This window comes from Spermophilus citellus, assembly GCF_964194105.1.
Source record: "Spermophilus citellus genome assembly, chromosome: 9".
Lineage (NCBI taxonomy): Eukaryota > Metazoa > Chordata > Mammalia > Rodentia > Sciuridae > Spermophilus > Spermophilus citellus.
In genome coordinates, this window is record NC_138191.1 from 107248923 (window position 1) to 107264274 (window position 15352).

Sequence of the window (15352 nt, forward strand, 5' to 3'; positions counted from 1 at the left end):
TCGACTTTTAGAAGCATCCAGGTTTCAGATACTAAAATGTCGGGGAAGAAGTGTTATCTTACCACTGAGGAAATATGGTACCTCTCATTCTACCACAAACTTAGTTCACAACCCCATCATCTCCTGCCTGGACTAGGGACAGAAGCTCCTAATGGTTTTCCTCCATCCAGCTTCCACAGCCAAAATGAGGCTTCTAGAAAGCCAACACTACCAACTCCCTAATCTTTACATCATTACCTTAGTTCTTCTCCCATAGCCCCTGGCTCATTTTCTTCATTTTCCTTTTTTTTTTTTTTTTTTTTTTTTTGAGGGGGGTACCATGATTGCCTTTTTGAGACAGGGTTCCACTAAGTTGCTTTGGGCCTCACTAAACTGATGAGACTGGCCTTCAATTTAAGTTCCTCCTACCTCAACCTCACAAGTGACTGGGGTACAGGCGTGCACCAATGCTCTAAGCTCTCACCCACATTCTTGACAGGATTCTGAAAGCAGAGGCCACCAGCAGTGCTACAGCAGTGAAAGCTCTAAAGTCAACCTCTCAGCTGGAGTGGCCAGGGCCCACTCACCACCACTACCTCCACGAGTCTGCATTGGTACAACAAGCCTCATATTCTTCACTTTAGACTGGATCCAATTCCCCAAATGCCATGCTGCTTCTTATCAACACCTTCACATGTTACTTTTTGTTTGGAATTGCTTTTGTTCCCACTTTTCATCTATCCCCCAACTGTCAGAAATAAGAATCTTCTAGGCAGGATATATCCCCCTGCACCCATCCTGGTGCCCATGATTATTCTGGTTGATGTGGTCTGTAAAAGGATGTCCTTTCCTTCATTTACAAATAAACTTCATCCAAAAATGAACCCTACCCTAACCCCTAAAAGACACACTTCCCATAGAGAAGATAATTGGAGCCCCCAGTTATTTTTCAACACCCAGGAATCAGCACCTCCAAAGAGTCTTCCCAAATTCTCCCAAGCTTATGTTCTAGAATATCCAGTGCATACCTTTAACACAGCACTTCTTATAGCACGCTGTAGTCACTGGCTTGCTTCCTCACCCACTAGACTGCGCACTCCTGTGAAATAGGGCCCTTTTTCAGCTGTATTATTCTCTAGAACCTGGACCCCAGAAGGTGTTAATACTTACAGAATTACTGGGTAGACAGCTGGATGGTTGAATGAAAAGTAGCTACTGTACATCATCACTGAGTCCTAGTCCACGATTCTGACATTGCCACTAGCCTTCCCTAAGCCTGATCATTGGCTTAAACAGGAAAGGAATGGCACTACCTAAAGGTCAGTGCAGGGAGTGCATCAGCATGGTAACTGTATTTCTCTCTTCTGAATAACTCCTCTCCAGTTCCAATGGTTGGAAAAGTCAATTGTAAGAGTGATTTGCATTTTCAAAGGATCGACCTAACTATATGCAGAATGGACTGGAGAGGGGACAGAGGGGAAGCAGGAATGCCAGCTATAAGTTATTTTGTCAGAGTGAAGAGTCAAGTCCAGATCTGTGACTTCAACATCATTGCACTCAACTACTTTGTAATATCGCCTCTTTTCGCCAGAAATGACTTTTCTTTTTTCCTCTCAACTGAGCACCACGGCAAACAAATTTTAAGTCTATTCAACGATGCAGTGATCCCTGCCTTCTGGTATTCATGCCTGTGTGTAATTCCCTCCCTTGAGTGTGGGCTGGCCTGCAGACTTGTTTCTAACCAAGAGAATACAACAAAGGTGACGTCACTTCTATGAATGGACTATGTGAGATTAATTCCTGTCCTGCTAGTAGACTCTTATCCTTTCTGCTTTGATGAAGAAAGCTGCCATCTTGCAGAGGCCAAAGTATCAAGGAACTGAGAGTGACCTCCAACTGGGCATCTGTTGCTCCAAGGAGATCCCAAAAGAGAGTATTGTGATTCCTTACCAACCCAATTAAAAGCAATAAAAACAAAAGCAATTACATTCACATAGGGTCTCCTTCCAAGAAGTTCCTGATTCACCTACAAGTCCTCAGATCACTTGACCCTGCCCCATCAATGCAGAGAACAGGGGCCACAAGGAGGCAATAGGCCCTTGTTGTGAGAGCTGCTGGCCAGAGTCCATGCTCAATTAGTCAGTCTCTGGAAGGTGGGTTCAGTGCAGGAGGGCAGGGCCACTGGCTGGTTCAGCAGCTTGTCCATTAGGCTGATTTTAGCGTCTTGCTTCTCAATGTCCTCATATGGAGTCCAGGACAAGTCATGCTGAAGCTTGTAGGCACCAAGAAAGTCATGAGGACAACTAGTCCCCCATTCCTAGAAAAGGCAAAGGAGTGGGTTCTGATCAGAGCAGGATACAAGTAAACTGAGTTCTTTTCCTATTTATCCACAAATTTCTATTTTGGCTTTTCACTTCAGACTAGTCAGACCATACTTGAAAAGCAGTTACATTATATATCAGATATTCCCATAACAGAGATAATAAATGAAGTAATTTAAAGCAAACACACGTTTTATTAGAGTTATGCCTGGGATCACACCACCCCCAATTTTCTAGGCAAAAATTTACCAGCCTATGTCTATTTACTTTCATACACACATGCCAAGAATTTCTCAAAGGTTGGAGTAGGTTTGGGGATGAAGAGTAAATGTTCCTACCTTTGGAGAAATAATGGAAAAGTATTGCTGACCGCTCTCCCGTTTATAAAGATAGTAAATGTTGCCAGGTTTTTTCACCATATTACAAGCTGCACGGTGCAAGTTGGCATCTCTGTGAGCATCTTCCAGTACCTGTGAACCACAGAGGCGCAACAGATGAGGATCAGAGTTAATAGGCACTCATGCTCAGGCTTCATTGCAATCAAAATGTGAAAACTGCAACACGTGGCATCTTGCTTCCCCACAACAATAAATCACTACTGGCATCCAGATAATTCTAAAGAAATAAAGATTAAATTTTGCTACTAGGCTGAAGAAAATGTCTTTAGAATTATATTTCAAAGTGTTGAGCATTAATGGGTTTGGGTGGTTCTTAAGTTTCTTTCCTCTTTTTCTGTGGTAAGTACATTTCTTTCTTTCTTACTATTTTTTTTTTAATATCTTTATTTTTGTTCGTATATTTTTATGTGGTGCTAAGGATCAAACCCAGGGCCTCACAGGTGGAGGCAAGTGCTCTACCACTGAGCTACAACCCCAGCCCAGTACATTTCTTTTGTAAAAGAATACATTTTTTTTTCCTTTGAAAGGCTTTACCTCACTGAATTCTCTCCTGGTTTAAAAAATAAATAAATAAATCTTATTCTCAATTTCTGCTATGGTTTAGCTGCCATTTGTCTCCCAAAGGACCATGTCCTGGGAGTTTGGTCACTAGTGTGGTGATATGAGTGCTAATGGAAGATGTGGGACCCAGTGGGAGGTCCTCAGGTTCCTGGGGATGCTGCTCTGAGAAGAGAATACTGTTTTCCTGCAGGGAGTTCTTCAGAGAGTGAGAACGTGTTGCTGTGAAAGCCTGAGCTTTGAAAATCTCTCTGCTTACCTTTTGGGTGATGAGATTTCTTCTCACACACACACACTGCTGCCATGACTAGATATAGCCAAGAAGGACCCCCCCCCCTCCCCAGAGCTGAACAAGCCAGCACCTGTCCCTGAACTTCCAAAACTGTGAGCTAAATAAATCTGTTTTGTTAATAAAGTTAACCTGCCTTAAGTATTTCATCACAGTAACACTAAACAGAATAATATAACCTCTCAGGTTTATTCCTTCTATCTCACTCAAAACCTCTACATCTCTTAGAAGGTACCAAAGACAAATAAGCAACTACAGTCAATCTTATGAACTAAATAATAAAAATGAAGTTGGGCACAGTCATGCACACTTGTAATCCCAGCTGTTCAGGAGGCTAAGGCAGGAGGACTGCATGTTCAAGGCCAGCCTCAGCAATTTAGGAAGACCCTATCTCAAAATAAAAAATGAATAGGGCTGGGATGTGGCTCAAATGTAGAGTACCCCAGTTTCAACCCCAGTATAGGAAGGAAGAGAGGGAGGGAGGGAGGGAGAGAGGCAGACAGGTCAGCAGCCAGCCAGCCTAAAGTCTTTCCTTACCTTCCTGGCTTGTTCTTGCAAATACTGGATCTGCTCAGCTATGACTGTCAATTTGTTGGTGGCATTTGCTCGAATAAATTCATCAGCCTGTAGGTGGGAGAAAACCAAACTGCAGGGTGAGAAAGAATATGACTTATGATGTTCTTATATAGATCCCAGAGAAAAGAGTTATGTCAGCATCTTTACTTACACCTAAAGTACTTCCCATTCTCATTATTGCCACATAAATTCCTATCCATCCCAAGGCCCAGCTCAAACGGCACTGCCACCCTGACAAGACTCCACACCAGAATTAAGTGCTCCTTCTTGTCAGTTTCCATTGCTTTCACTGTGAACTCTAGCCACATTCTGATTTCTTTGGCCCTCCAATATGTCCTACCCTCTTGCTACCAAATATATTGAATATGCCTCCCCTCCACCTAATATATTTTTCTCCTTGCTTTCTGCCTGGCTAATCAAGTATTTCTTAGGATTCCTATTTGTTTTCTCATGTTTAAATACTTCTAAATCAGTAATGGGTCTTAACAATGAAAATCAAAACACTTGTGATATGGCTCTTATTTCCTGCTAATGTAGATAAGATCTGTTAATCTGACACTTTACCTCAGTTGAATTACATCATACCTATTTAAATTTTTTTCCCCCAAATTCAAAGCCTCTTTGTTAACAGTAAAACCAGGATTAGTTTTTGTAGCCACGGCTGGCCCTCCGGCCTCTGGCGTGCTCGAATTTCCTGCCCTTGGAGTGGACGTAGGGTTTGGTGTGGCTGTGTGGGATCCCAGGAGCCTTGCCAAAATGCCGGTACATCTCTCGGCCCTTGCGAGGACCAAAGAGCAGGACTGTGCCATGGACCTTGGGGGAGTCCAGGGCCAGTTGATAAAAGGTGAGCATCTTGCCCCCAGCCTTGAGGATGCGGCTGTGGGCTCGGCTGCTCACGCGCAGTGCGCACACTTTCAGTTTGGGCACCTCCTGAACATGAACATCATCCGTCATGGTCCCCACGACCACAGCTGTTTTGTTTTCTCGGCCAGGAAGCTTCATCTTCCGGATCATCCAAGAGAGGGAGACAGGTGGCCTATTGGTGCGACTCATGAACAACCTCTTCAGTACCATTTGGTTGAAGGTAGAATTGGTTCATCTAGCCAGAAACCTGTACAACTTGCCCAACAGCCCTAGGTAGATGTCCTGGCTCTTGGGCTCCTTGCGCTGAACCTTTCGGTCCTTGTTGTGGCGTATGTTGATTCCCATGATGGCGCCTACAGCTCGGCCTAGTCCGGAAAGCTTAAATTTTTTAAAATATATATATTTTTTAGTTGTAGATGGACACAATATCTTTATTTATTTATTTTTATGTGGTGCTGAGGATCAAACTCAGTGCCTCACATGTGCTAGGCAAGCGATCTACCACTGACCTACAATCCCAGCCCTACATTTTAACTTACTATTGCATTTCTAAATGATAATCAAAATGTATTTTAAAAGACTATGTTATGAAGGCAGATATCATAGTACACACCTATAGACTCAGCTACTTAAAATGCTGAGGAAGGAGGATCATTTGAGCCCAGGAGTTCAAGGTCAGCCTGGGCAACCACAGCAATATTCTTCTTTGGAGAAAAAAAGAAACAAAGATTAACTATGCATGGTGATGCATGCATGCCTGAAATTCCAGCTACTCAGGAGGATGAGGCAGGAGGAAAGCAAGTTTAAGTCCAGCCTCAGCAACTGAGAGCCTATCTCAAAATAAAAATTTAAAAAGAGCTGGCGATGTAGCTCAGTGGTAGAGCATCCCGGGTTCAACCCCAGGGGCATAAAAATGGGGTGAGGTGTAGCTCAGTACTTGTATAATACTTGAAACCTCTAGTACCACACATATCCTTACACACACACACACACACACACACACACACACACACACTACATTACACGTATACCTGACAGAAAGTTATGATCTACACGGAAGACTGCCCATCATGTGCCAAGAAATACAACTAAAGGCTACAGAACTTGCTTAAAACAGACCATATAACTCTCAAAGCCAGGACAGACTAGAGTGACCTCAGAAGGATTATCACTCTTTATTAAGTATGTTTTCAAAGTTTGTCCATGTAGCTTCTATCAGAACTAAATTTCTTTATTGCTCAACAATATTCCATTGTACGCATATACCATTTTATTTTCTGTTAATCAATTGATGGATGTCTGGTAACATTTTTGGGCTATAATGAATAAAGTTACTATGAACATTTGTGTAAAGTTAAAAAGAATTGCTAATGAGTTATTTTACATTTCATAGTAAGTATTCAAAATGCAGTGTATATTTTATATTCAGCACATCTCAATTTGGATGCTAAATCTTCATTGGAAATACATGACCTATGTTTAAATCACACAAAATCTACATTTATGAAGTTGATCCATGTATTCAAATTGTATCAAATTCAAATTTAAATTCTAATAACTGAATCAATTATCAGGTTTTAAAATTCAAATTAAGTTAAATTAAAAATTCGGTTCCTTGGTCACACTAACTGCACAATCCAAGAATTCAACAGAAATATGTGGCTGGTGGCTACCTTACTTTATGGTATAGCTCCAATAAATAATACTAACAATAAAAATAAGAATAATTAAAGTTAGTACTACATGCATTCAAAATACCGATGTGCCATAATTATGTGACCATAGCAGGTCAAAGATAACAAATGAGTTAAGTAACTTGTTTAGTAATAAGAAGTGTGAGAATTATAGGAATTGGAATCTATGTGTAGCCAAAAGGTCAAATTCAATGAACAATACTGTCATTTGAATGGTGGTCAGGATGGAGAACAGATCTTGTAGGGCCCTGTGGCCCAAGGTAAAAGAATTTGCATTTTGTTCCCAGGACAAAGGAGCCATATAGCTAGTGATAGAGCAGGTAGATTCCACAGCTAAGGTAGATTCTACAGCAGGTAGATTCTACAGTCTTATAAGAAATCTCTTTTTCCTTAAAATGGTAGCAGTGAATCTGTTTCTTATAAATCAAAGAACCTAATTAAAATAGAAACAACGGAGAAAGTACCTATAATTACTAAGTACTAACTTTGGCCCTAACCACTCCAAAGATCTTTATATCATCAGAATTTAACTCTCGTGACACTTTATGAAGATGGAGATGACAGTCCCACTTTCTCATTTTAGGAATTAAGACTCATAGAGGTGAATCAAACTAAAAGTTTCATGGCTAGTAAATGGCGGTTGAAGGATTTGAACATAAATCAGTTTGGGTCTAAAATTCAGTCCTCCATACCCAGCCTCCCAAGCTTTCTGAATCTTAAGTAGGGTATCAGAATTCAGTCTTGCCAGAAAGTACATTTCAGTACAGTAACTAGATTCAAAGCTTATCTTTAGAGTGTTTTTTCTTCACTTCTCAAAGACTGGTTACATTGAAGAAATTCAGGCAGCATAATAAGGCATCCTTTATGTTTCACTAGATTATAGGATCAAAGACAAAAACTGTATTCCTTATTTCTTTGGTTCAGATCATTGTAGTAAACATAAGAATCACTTAGTACATATAAAAATGTGGTTTGCTGGGCTGGGGAATATAGCTTAGTTGGTAGAGTGCTTGCCTTGCATGCACAAGGCCCTGGGGTCAATCCCCAGCACCAATAAATAAATAAATAAATAAATAAATAAATAAATAGGTTGTTTGCCCAAGATTTTGCCCCTGGCAGTCCACCTCCCAAGAAGAGTGCTCTGATTACATAGTCACAAGATATTCTCCTAATCCATAAAAGGTGCTTTGCTTCCCTCTCTAAAAAGGAAAAAGCATAAGGTTTTAAATAAAAGAGCTTTCCTAGGCTGGAGTTGCAGCTCAGTGTAGAGCACTTGCCTGCAAGTGTGAGGCCCTAGGTTCGAGCCTCAGCACCGCATATTGATTAATTAATTAATTAAAAGATCCATTTACAACTAAAAACTGTTAAAAAAAAAAAAAGAGCTTTCCTAAATATTTCAATTTTTCTTTAAAAAACAGTAGAGATGTTTACATTAGGGAATTTGAGTATATTATCAAATGATAATTCAAGTATTGTTAACATTTAATAAATAAATTTTATGAGCAAAACAAACATATAATCAAGAACAAATATGAGGGCTGGGGATGTGGCTCAAGCAGTAGCGCGCTCGCCTGGCATGCGTGCGGCCTGGGTTCGATCCTCAGCACCACATACAAACAAAGATGTTGTGTCCACCGAAAACTAAAAAATAAATATTAAAAAAAAATTCTCTCTCTCTCTTTAAAAAAAAAAAAAGAACAAATATGAGACTGTATATAAGGATAAGGGGATATCATAAGCTTTAAAGCAGCAGGATCCTCCCTAAATCTTTGCAGACTGGAAGTCTTGCTAAGAGAGGAGAAGGGGGGCTGGGGTTGTAGCTCAGTGGCAGAGCGCTTGCCTCGCATGTGTGAGACCCTGGGTTCAATCCTCAGCATCACATAAAAATAAATAAACAAAGGTATTGTGTCCAACTACAACTAAAAAAATAAATATTAAAAAAAAAAGGGGGATGAGAAGGAACTTAATTTTTCACGGAATAGGTTTTTCCTCTAGATCTAGGAGTTCTTCTACTTCAAATCCTTCACTTTACAGATAAAGAAGCTGAGGTCCAGAGAAGTATTTGCCTGAAAGTAATGTCAAAATAGGAGTCAGACTCTGTGTAAAGCTGGGTTGGGGGTTACTGCCTATAATTCCAGCAACTTGGCAGGCAAATCACAAGTTCAGACAGCTTCAGCAACTTAAGAGAGGCCCTAAGAAACTTACTGAGACTTTGTTTTAGTTAGCTTTTTTGTTGCTGTGACTAAAAGACCCAACCAAAACAATTGTTGTCAAGGAAAAGTTTACTTGGGGGCTCACAGTTCACAAGTCTCAATCCACAGAGAGCAGGCTCCATTCCTCAGGGCTCAATGTAAAGTTGAACATCATTGTGAAAGAGTGTAGCAGAGCGAAGCAGCTCACATGATGATCGGCAAGCAGAAAGACTCTACTTACCGGATACAAAATATATACCCCAAAGGCACATCACCAGTGCCAGCCACACTCTACTTTCCTTCAGTTACTGCTCAGTTAATTCTGTCAGGGGAATAATTCACTGATTGGAAGAAGGTTCTCATAACACAATCATTTCTCCTCTAAACCTTCTTGCATCGTCCCATACATGAGCTTTAGGGGGACGCTTCACATCCAAACCATAATATTCTGTCCCTGGTCCCCTAAAGCTCATGACTATCTCCAATGCAAATACATTTTGTCCATTTCCCAGAGTTCCCGTAGTCTCAACAGTTCCAAGATCTCAAAGTTCAAGATCATAGTCTCCTCTGAGACATAGGGCAACCTCACATTATAAGCTCTTGTCAAAATCAAAAGCAGGGCTGGGTTGTGGCTCAGAGGTAGCGTGCTTGTCTAGCATGCATGAGGCACTGGGTTCAATCCTCAGCATCACATAAAAATAAAGATACTGTGCCCACCTATAACTAAAATAAATAAATAAATATTTATTTATTTTAAAAATGTCAAAAGCAGTTTACAAGTATCCAATATAGAAGGGCAGAGAGTAAAGATTTCTATTCTAAAAAATAGGGGCATAGAAAGAAGGGATGGAACCAAAGCAAGACTGAAATCCAGCTGGGCAAACAAGTCTGGCATCTGGGGCACATGACATGGTGATGTTCTGTTCAAAGGGCTCCTGTAGCTCCGCCTCATGACCTTGTTGGTTGCAGCCCAAGAGGCCTTTCTGTTGGCTTGCCTGTACAATTCCTGTAGCCTTCCTCAGGGGACATTCCATGGTACTGACATTTCTTAAATCTTGGGGGTCTCCACTGCAGCTTTGGTTTCCTCCTCACATCTCCATGCATCGGCCTCTCAGGGGTCACCCACAGACTTGATCCTGCTGCATTTTGCCTGGTCTCCCAGGCCTTCCTTTGAAATCTTGATGGAAGCCTCCATGACCCCCTAATTCTAGCATCCTGCATTCCTGCAGAAATAGCACCACATGGTTGATTCCAAGGTCTGCTACCATCTTGAGCAGTAGCCAAACCTCCAGGGACCCCGACTACAGAAACCTCTGAGTATCTAGGTAGCTGAGCATGTTGAAAAAAACTCCTAGACCCCCTTGTGCAAGAAGGGTGCCCCACTGGTCTCTCCTCAAGAGAATTTTTACTTTTACCTCCTGAGCCTGAGATGGATATGATCTTGCCAAATGCTGATATAACTTCAAGCCACCTTTCTTATTGTCCCTGGGGAGTCTTTAACATTTCTTTAGTGGTGGTAGTATCTTTAACAACTGCAACTTCCTTAGCCCCAGTTTTCAGTCCACATTTCAAATCCAAGTTTTTCAAATCTTTCTGCTCTGCTTTATGCTCCTGATTATCACAATAAATTTGGCTAAAAGTCACTACCAATATCCATGCTACTGCCTGAATGCTATGCTGCAGAGAAATTTCTTCTGCCAGATTAAAAAGTCCATCACTTTTAAAATCAGCCTCACAGAAAATCTCAGGACACAGGCAAAATGCAGACAACTTCTCAGCTACAACATAACACGAATGGCTTCTAGCCCTATTTCCAATAGAGTCTTCCTTCTCTGAACCCTCGTGAGGGTTCACTGTCTTCACTGTCCACAGTCCTACTGGCATTCTGGTCTTTCCAGCTCCCACCAGAACTGGCCATTAAGCTCCACTTAAAACAATCTAAAGTATTTCCAGCACTGCTAAACATCTCAAAATTTCTCCAACCAATTCCAAAAAGCTCCAAAAGCTTCTGAACCACATGGTCAGGTTAGTAACAACTATAACAATAATAACAATAATTGTACTGAGCACCTCTCAGTACCAATTTCTGTTTTAGTCAGCTTTTTTGCTGCTATGACTAAAAGAACTGACCACAACAATTGTAGTTGAGGAAAAGTTTATTTGGGGGATCACAGTTCCAGATGTCTCAATCCACAGAGAGTAGGCTCCATTCCCCAAGGCTCAATGTAAAGTAGAATATCATGGTGCAAGAGTGTGGCAGAGGGAAGCAGCTCACATGATGATCGGCAAGCAGAAAGACTCTACTTACGCGATACAAAATATATACCCCAAAGGCACAGTACCAGTGCCCACCTTCTCCAGCCACACTCTACCCACCTTTAGTTACTGCTCAGTTAATTCTGTCAGGGGATTAATTCACCGATTTGGTTAAGGCTCTCATAACCCAGTCATTTCTCTTCTAAACCTGGCACTGTCTCACACATGAGCTTTTGGGGGACACCTCACATCCAAACACATAACAGAACCTGACTCAAAATTTTAAAAAAGGCCAGGCATAGTGGCACACACCTGTAATCCCAGAAGCTCAGGAGGCTAAGACATGAGGACCCAAAGTTCAAAGCCTGCCTCAGCAAAAGCGAGGTGTTAAGCAACTCAGTGAGACGCTGTCTCAATAAAATACAAAATAGGGCTGAGGGTGTGCTCAGTGGTCGAGTGCCCTGAGTTCAATCCACAGTACCTCCCAAAAATGTTTTTAAAGGGCTGGAAAATGCCCCTGGGTTCAATCCCCAGTACCAATAAATTTAGAGGAAAGAAGAGGGAAGTTATATTATATTGTGTGCATGGTACAAATGTGTAACAACAGATCCCAACATTATGCACAACTATAATGCATTAATTTAAAAAAAAAGTGCAAAGAGTGGAGAGCAACTGTGAATGCCACCCCAGCAGGAAGAAGAGCTGTTCTATACTCTCTCTTCCATTCTTCGTTGCAACCATTTAAGGCTGTTCTTACTGTTAAAAAAAAAAAAAAAAAGATGTAGAAAGAAGGCTCATGTATCCAAACTTCCAGTGCTTTTCCCGATATTTTGCAGTTTCTCTTTATTTTACCTATTTTGCCAATGAATGTGTAAGCTCTGAGCATGAGAATATGAGAATACTGTATCCAGTGAATGAGAATACAGGGCAAAACTTAAAAGTCCTACCCTTCCTAGAATATGTTAAATTCTTCAAGCTCTCAGGTAAACAGATAAAGATTTTATGGGAGCAGCTTAAAATAATTGAACTATACATCCTTGAAAAATTTGGGTTAGAATGATCTTCACGCATCAAAGAGAACTTCTGTACTGCCTACCTCACAGGGATGTGCTAAGGTGCAAATGAAATAATGTACTGAAAATGCTTTGCAGACCTTCCCACGGAGGGAGATTATGGGCACTCTACCTGCAGCAGAAGGTATCTTTGGTCTCAGAAGATTAGAGTTTTGAGTCACGCAACCGACTCAGAAAGACAGTCCACTTTCACCCTCTGCAAAAAGCATACAAGAACCCCACTCTTAGTGGCTGTAAGGTCCAAGTCAAAACAGGTAGAGCAAACCTCAAAGGAAGACAGTTATTCACTTTCCCAGCCGCGCCTCCTCACCTTCTGCACCTGCTCTGCGAGCGCCACGAGGTCTAAGGGGTCCCCGACCCGGTGGGTGTGATAGGGGCTCACCAAAGCCAGGCCGCCGGGGGTTGGGGTGAGCTCCACCAGGGATCCTGCGACACACACCCAGGAACACAGGCTGTGAGCTCCCGCCCTCAGCCTCCCGCTGAACCCCAGAGACTAGCTGCCCGCGGGGACTTCTTTCCCCAAGCTGACCTCCCCCCCGCATACCATCCTGACCTGCAGCCGCCTGCTGCACTCCTGGACTTTCAGGGTCTTTCTTTTCCGGCCCAGACAGCGGAGCGTTCTCCATGACGGCTACTCTACCTCCTTGGGCAGAAGAGCGTGCGCACAACGGCTTGTGGGCGGAGCTTCCGTATTCCCGGGCCGCTGGCGCCGGAGCGATGGGGCGCGGCCTGAACGCGGAGGCGGGGCTCCAGCAAACCCTAAAGTTGCTCTGAGGGGCTGGGACCACGTTGATAGCAAGAAGGTGTGTGACCATGCGCATGCGCCGCTCTCTTAAGAGGCGGGGCTTCTCCCAGGGGCGGGACCTTGCCGGGGGTGGGATCCTGTCCTCAGCAGCGGGTGGCTTGTGGTCCCGCTAAGTCTCTGGAGGTGATGGCGCCGCAGTTGTGGAGGCTGCTGACCATACTGCTGGCGATTGCCACCGCCTCCCAGGCCGAGGGCGAGTCCGAGACGGGATGGGACCTGGCGGCGCCTGATCTGCTCTTCGCCGAGGGGACCGCGGCCTACGCGCGCGGGGACTGGGCCGGGGTCGTCCTGAGCATGGAGCGGGCGCTGCGTTCACGGGCCGCCCTGCGCGCCCTCCGCCTGCGCTGTCGCACCCAATGTGCAGCCGACTTGCCGTGGGAATTGGACTCCGGCTCCTCCGCGAGTCTGGCCCAGGCCCCGGGCGCCGCCGCCCTGCACGACCTGCGCTTCTTTGGGGGCCTGCTTCGTCGCGCCGCCTGCCTGCGCCGCTGCCTTGGGCCGCCGGCCGCTCACTCACTCAGCGAGGAGCTGGAGTTAGAGTTCCGCAAGCGGAGCCCCTACAACTACCTGCAGGTCGCCTACTTCAAGGTGCGGACCTGCCTGGGGTACTTCGCAGAATGGTTGCGGGCGACCTGGGGAACTGGAGGACCAGGGAAGTATTCGCAGAGAGGGAGGGTGGCCTCCTGGCTGGGGAGCTCTCCTCAGACCCAGGGAGAACAGAGAAACTGCTAGGGGACCCGCCTCGCCCAGTTATTATGGACAGATGTTAACCCCAAAGGTCCAGTCTGGGGTTAGGTCCCAGGCCAAGAAAGGATTGACCTTTTATTCCCGTAATGGCTCCAAGAGGGAACTGAAGCAGCAGGTTGGGTCTCCCATCCTGATTTCATTGTAAATGTCCAAGTGAAAAGCCGGGAGCTTTCTACAATATCTTCCTTCCGGTTCGTTCTCTAATGATGCTTTTCCTGCAGCGCTCCTTCAGGACGTGGGATTGCCACGTTGCCATCAGGGGCTGCCTGGCTCCACCCTGTGGGAGACCCTCTGGCTAATCTGCCAGTTTCCAAAGAAAATTCGTGTTTTTAGGAATGCCACAGTGCCAACTGTGTACAAATAGGCTTTGAGGGTTCCAGGCTTGTGTGATGATGATGATAGACCACATGTACTTCCACGCGCTGTTTTAAGCACAGCATTTATTAACTTATTTGCCCTCATCCACATGGTACCCTGTGAAGTAGATGCTACTATTAGTCTCATTTATTGAAGAGAAGGGGAAAGAAGGAGGTCTGCTGCGTATCTATTATATTCATAATTCAACAGACCTAAAAAGAGACTTAGAGACTCTTGGGGACCTCAGATTTCCACCTCTGCAAGAGCACTCTGCTTGTGCAGTACCCCTTCATTCCTCCTGGTTGCTTGGAAGAGTACTGGACTTTAAAATGATTGGACTATGACTTTGGTCATGTCACTTAACAGCACTACTTAAAATCCTTTGACAAACATTTATTGAATACCTACTGCATTCCAGTTCTTGGACAGCTGATTAAAATGCTTAACTCTTTGTATTGTCTTGCTTTGCTGCTAAGGATCACTGTAGTAAGGGCTATCAAAAGAGTATGTAGTAGGGCTGTTGTGAGCACAAAGGAGGAAAAATCCAGCTTTATCTCAGAGAATAATTAGAGAGACTTGAGAGGTGACATTGAGCCTGTCCTAAATATTGCCTGGGAAAGAAGGATAGCTGTTCCAGGTAAAGGGAAAATTAAAACCCAAGCATGATGTATTCAGAAAAAAAAAAAAAAAAAAAAAATATATATATATATATATATATATATATATATATATATATATATATTGCTGTGATTGGGTGGTCAGGATATGTGTGGGGAGCAGCAGAAGAGGAGACTAAAAATGTTTAGTGAAACCAGATTCAGGGGCAAATTCTGCAGATCCCAGACAGCCATCATTGAGATTGGATTTTAGAGCACTAATTCTAGAAGCCACATGGAATAAGCTTTGGAAGGAGAAAGTGAGGGCAGTGGAAACAATTCAGGGAATTAAGATACCTGCGCCTTTGTCCACCAGTGTCCACCAGAGAGAATTGAGTGAGGTGCCTCACAGGTAAGGAAGATCTGGAGGAAAGGAAGAGAATGAAGAACAGGGAAAGTAAGGAGCTGTGCTGAAAGATAAAGGGAAGTAAATCCATCAAAGGTCAAATGGAAGAAACCCTAACTTTGAAGATAAAGAAAGTGAGGTACAGAGCTGGGAATTACTTACCTTGGTTCACATAACCAGGCCTGACTCCTTTAGTTTGCTTTTTTTTTCTTCTTCTTCTTCTTTAACACATTAAGGATAC

General features: G+C 43.4%; 2 protein-coding genes and 1 pseudogene across 6 annotated transcripts in view; 1 reads left to right on the forward strand and 2 right to left on the reverse strand.

Moving 5' to 3' along the window:
* Positions 1 to 13036, reverse strand: LOC308656538 (uncharacterized protein C1orf50). Of its 2 annotated transcripts, none has more exons than XM_081307736.1 (5): positions 12754 to 13036; positions 12511 to 12626; positions 4083 to 4169; positions 2639 to 2770; positions 1 to 2296 (listed from the first exon to the last, which is right to left on the reverse strand). In XM_081307736.1, the coding sequence occupies exons 1-5, from the start codon at positions 13019 to 13021 to the stop codon at positions 2111 to 2113; spliced, it is 789 nt and encodes a 262-aa protein (XP_081163862.1). In that variant the 5' UTR covers positions 13022 to 13036; the 3' UTR covers positions 1 to 2110. The 2 variants fall into 2 exon arrangements, with proteins under 2 accessions (XP_081163862.1, XP_081163861.1); XM_081307735.1 differs by having other exon boundaries at positions 12745 to 13036.
* Positions 4202 to 6204, reverse strand: LOC308656539 (large ribosomal subunit protein eL18-like; annotated as a pseudogene). The gene has a single exon. The product of its transcript is annotated as a large ribosomal subunit protein eL18-like (transcript).
* P3H1 (prolyl 3-hydroxylase 1) overlaps positions 13036 to 15352 on the forward strand; it is a 16033-nt gene continuing 13716 nt past the window's right edge. For 2 of the 3 annotated variants that reach the window (XM_081307731.1, XM_081307732.1), the window contains exon 1: positions 13037 to 13593. In XM_081307731.1, the coding sequence (XP_081163857.1) occupies positions 13132 to 13593 (462 nt within the window). In that variant the 5' untranslated portion in view covers positions 13037 to 13131. Of the gene's footprint in view, positions 13594 to 15352 lie in introns of all 3 variants that reach the window. The other variant, XM_081307733.1, reaches the window with a different exon arrangement.

Coding starts and splice junctions, on each gene's coding strand:
- LOC308656538 (XM_081307735.1), bottom strand. CDS start 13,021: ATGCGCATGGTCACACACCTTCTTGCTATCAACGTGGTCCCAGCCCCT. Junction 4,170..12,510: donor TCGCAGAGCAGGTGCAGAAG/GTGAGGAGGCGC, acceptor TCCCACCTACAG/GCTGATGAATTTATTCGAGC. Junction 2,771..4,082: donor TGCAAGAACAAGCCAGGAAG/GTAAGGAAAGAC, acceptor TGTGGTTCACAG/GTACTGGAAGATGCTCACAG.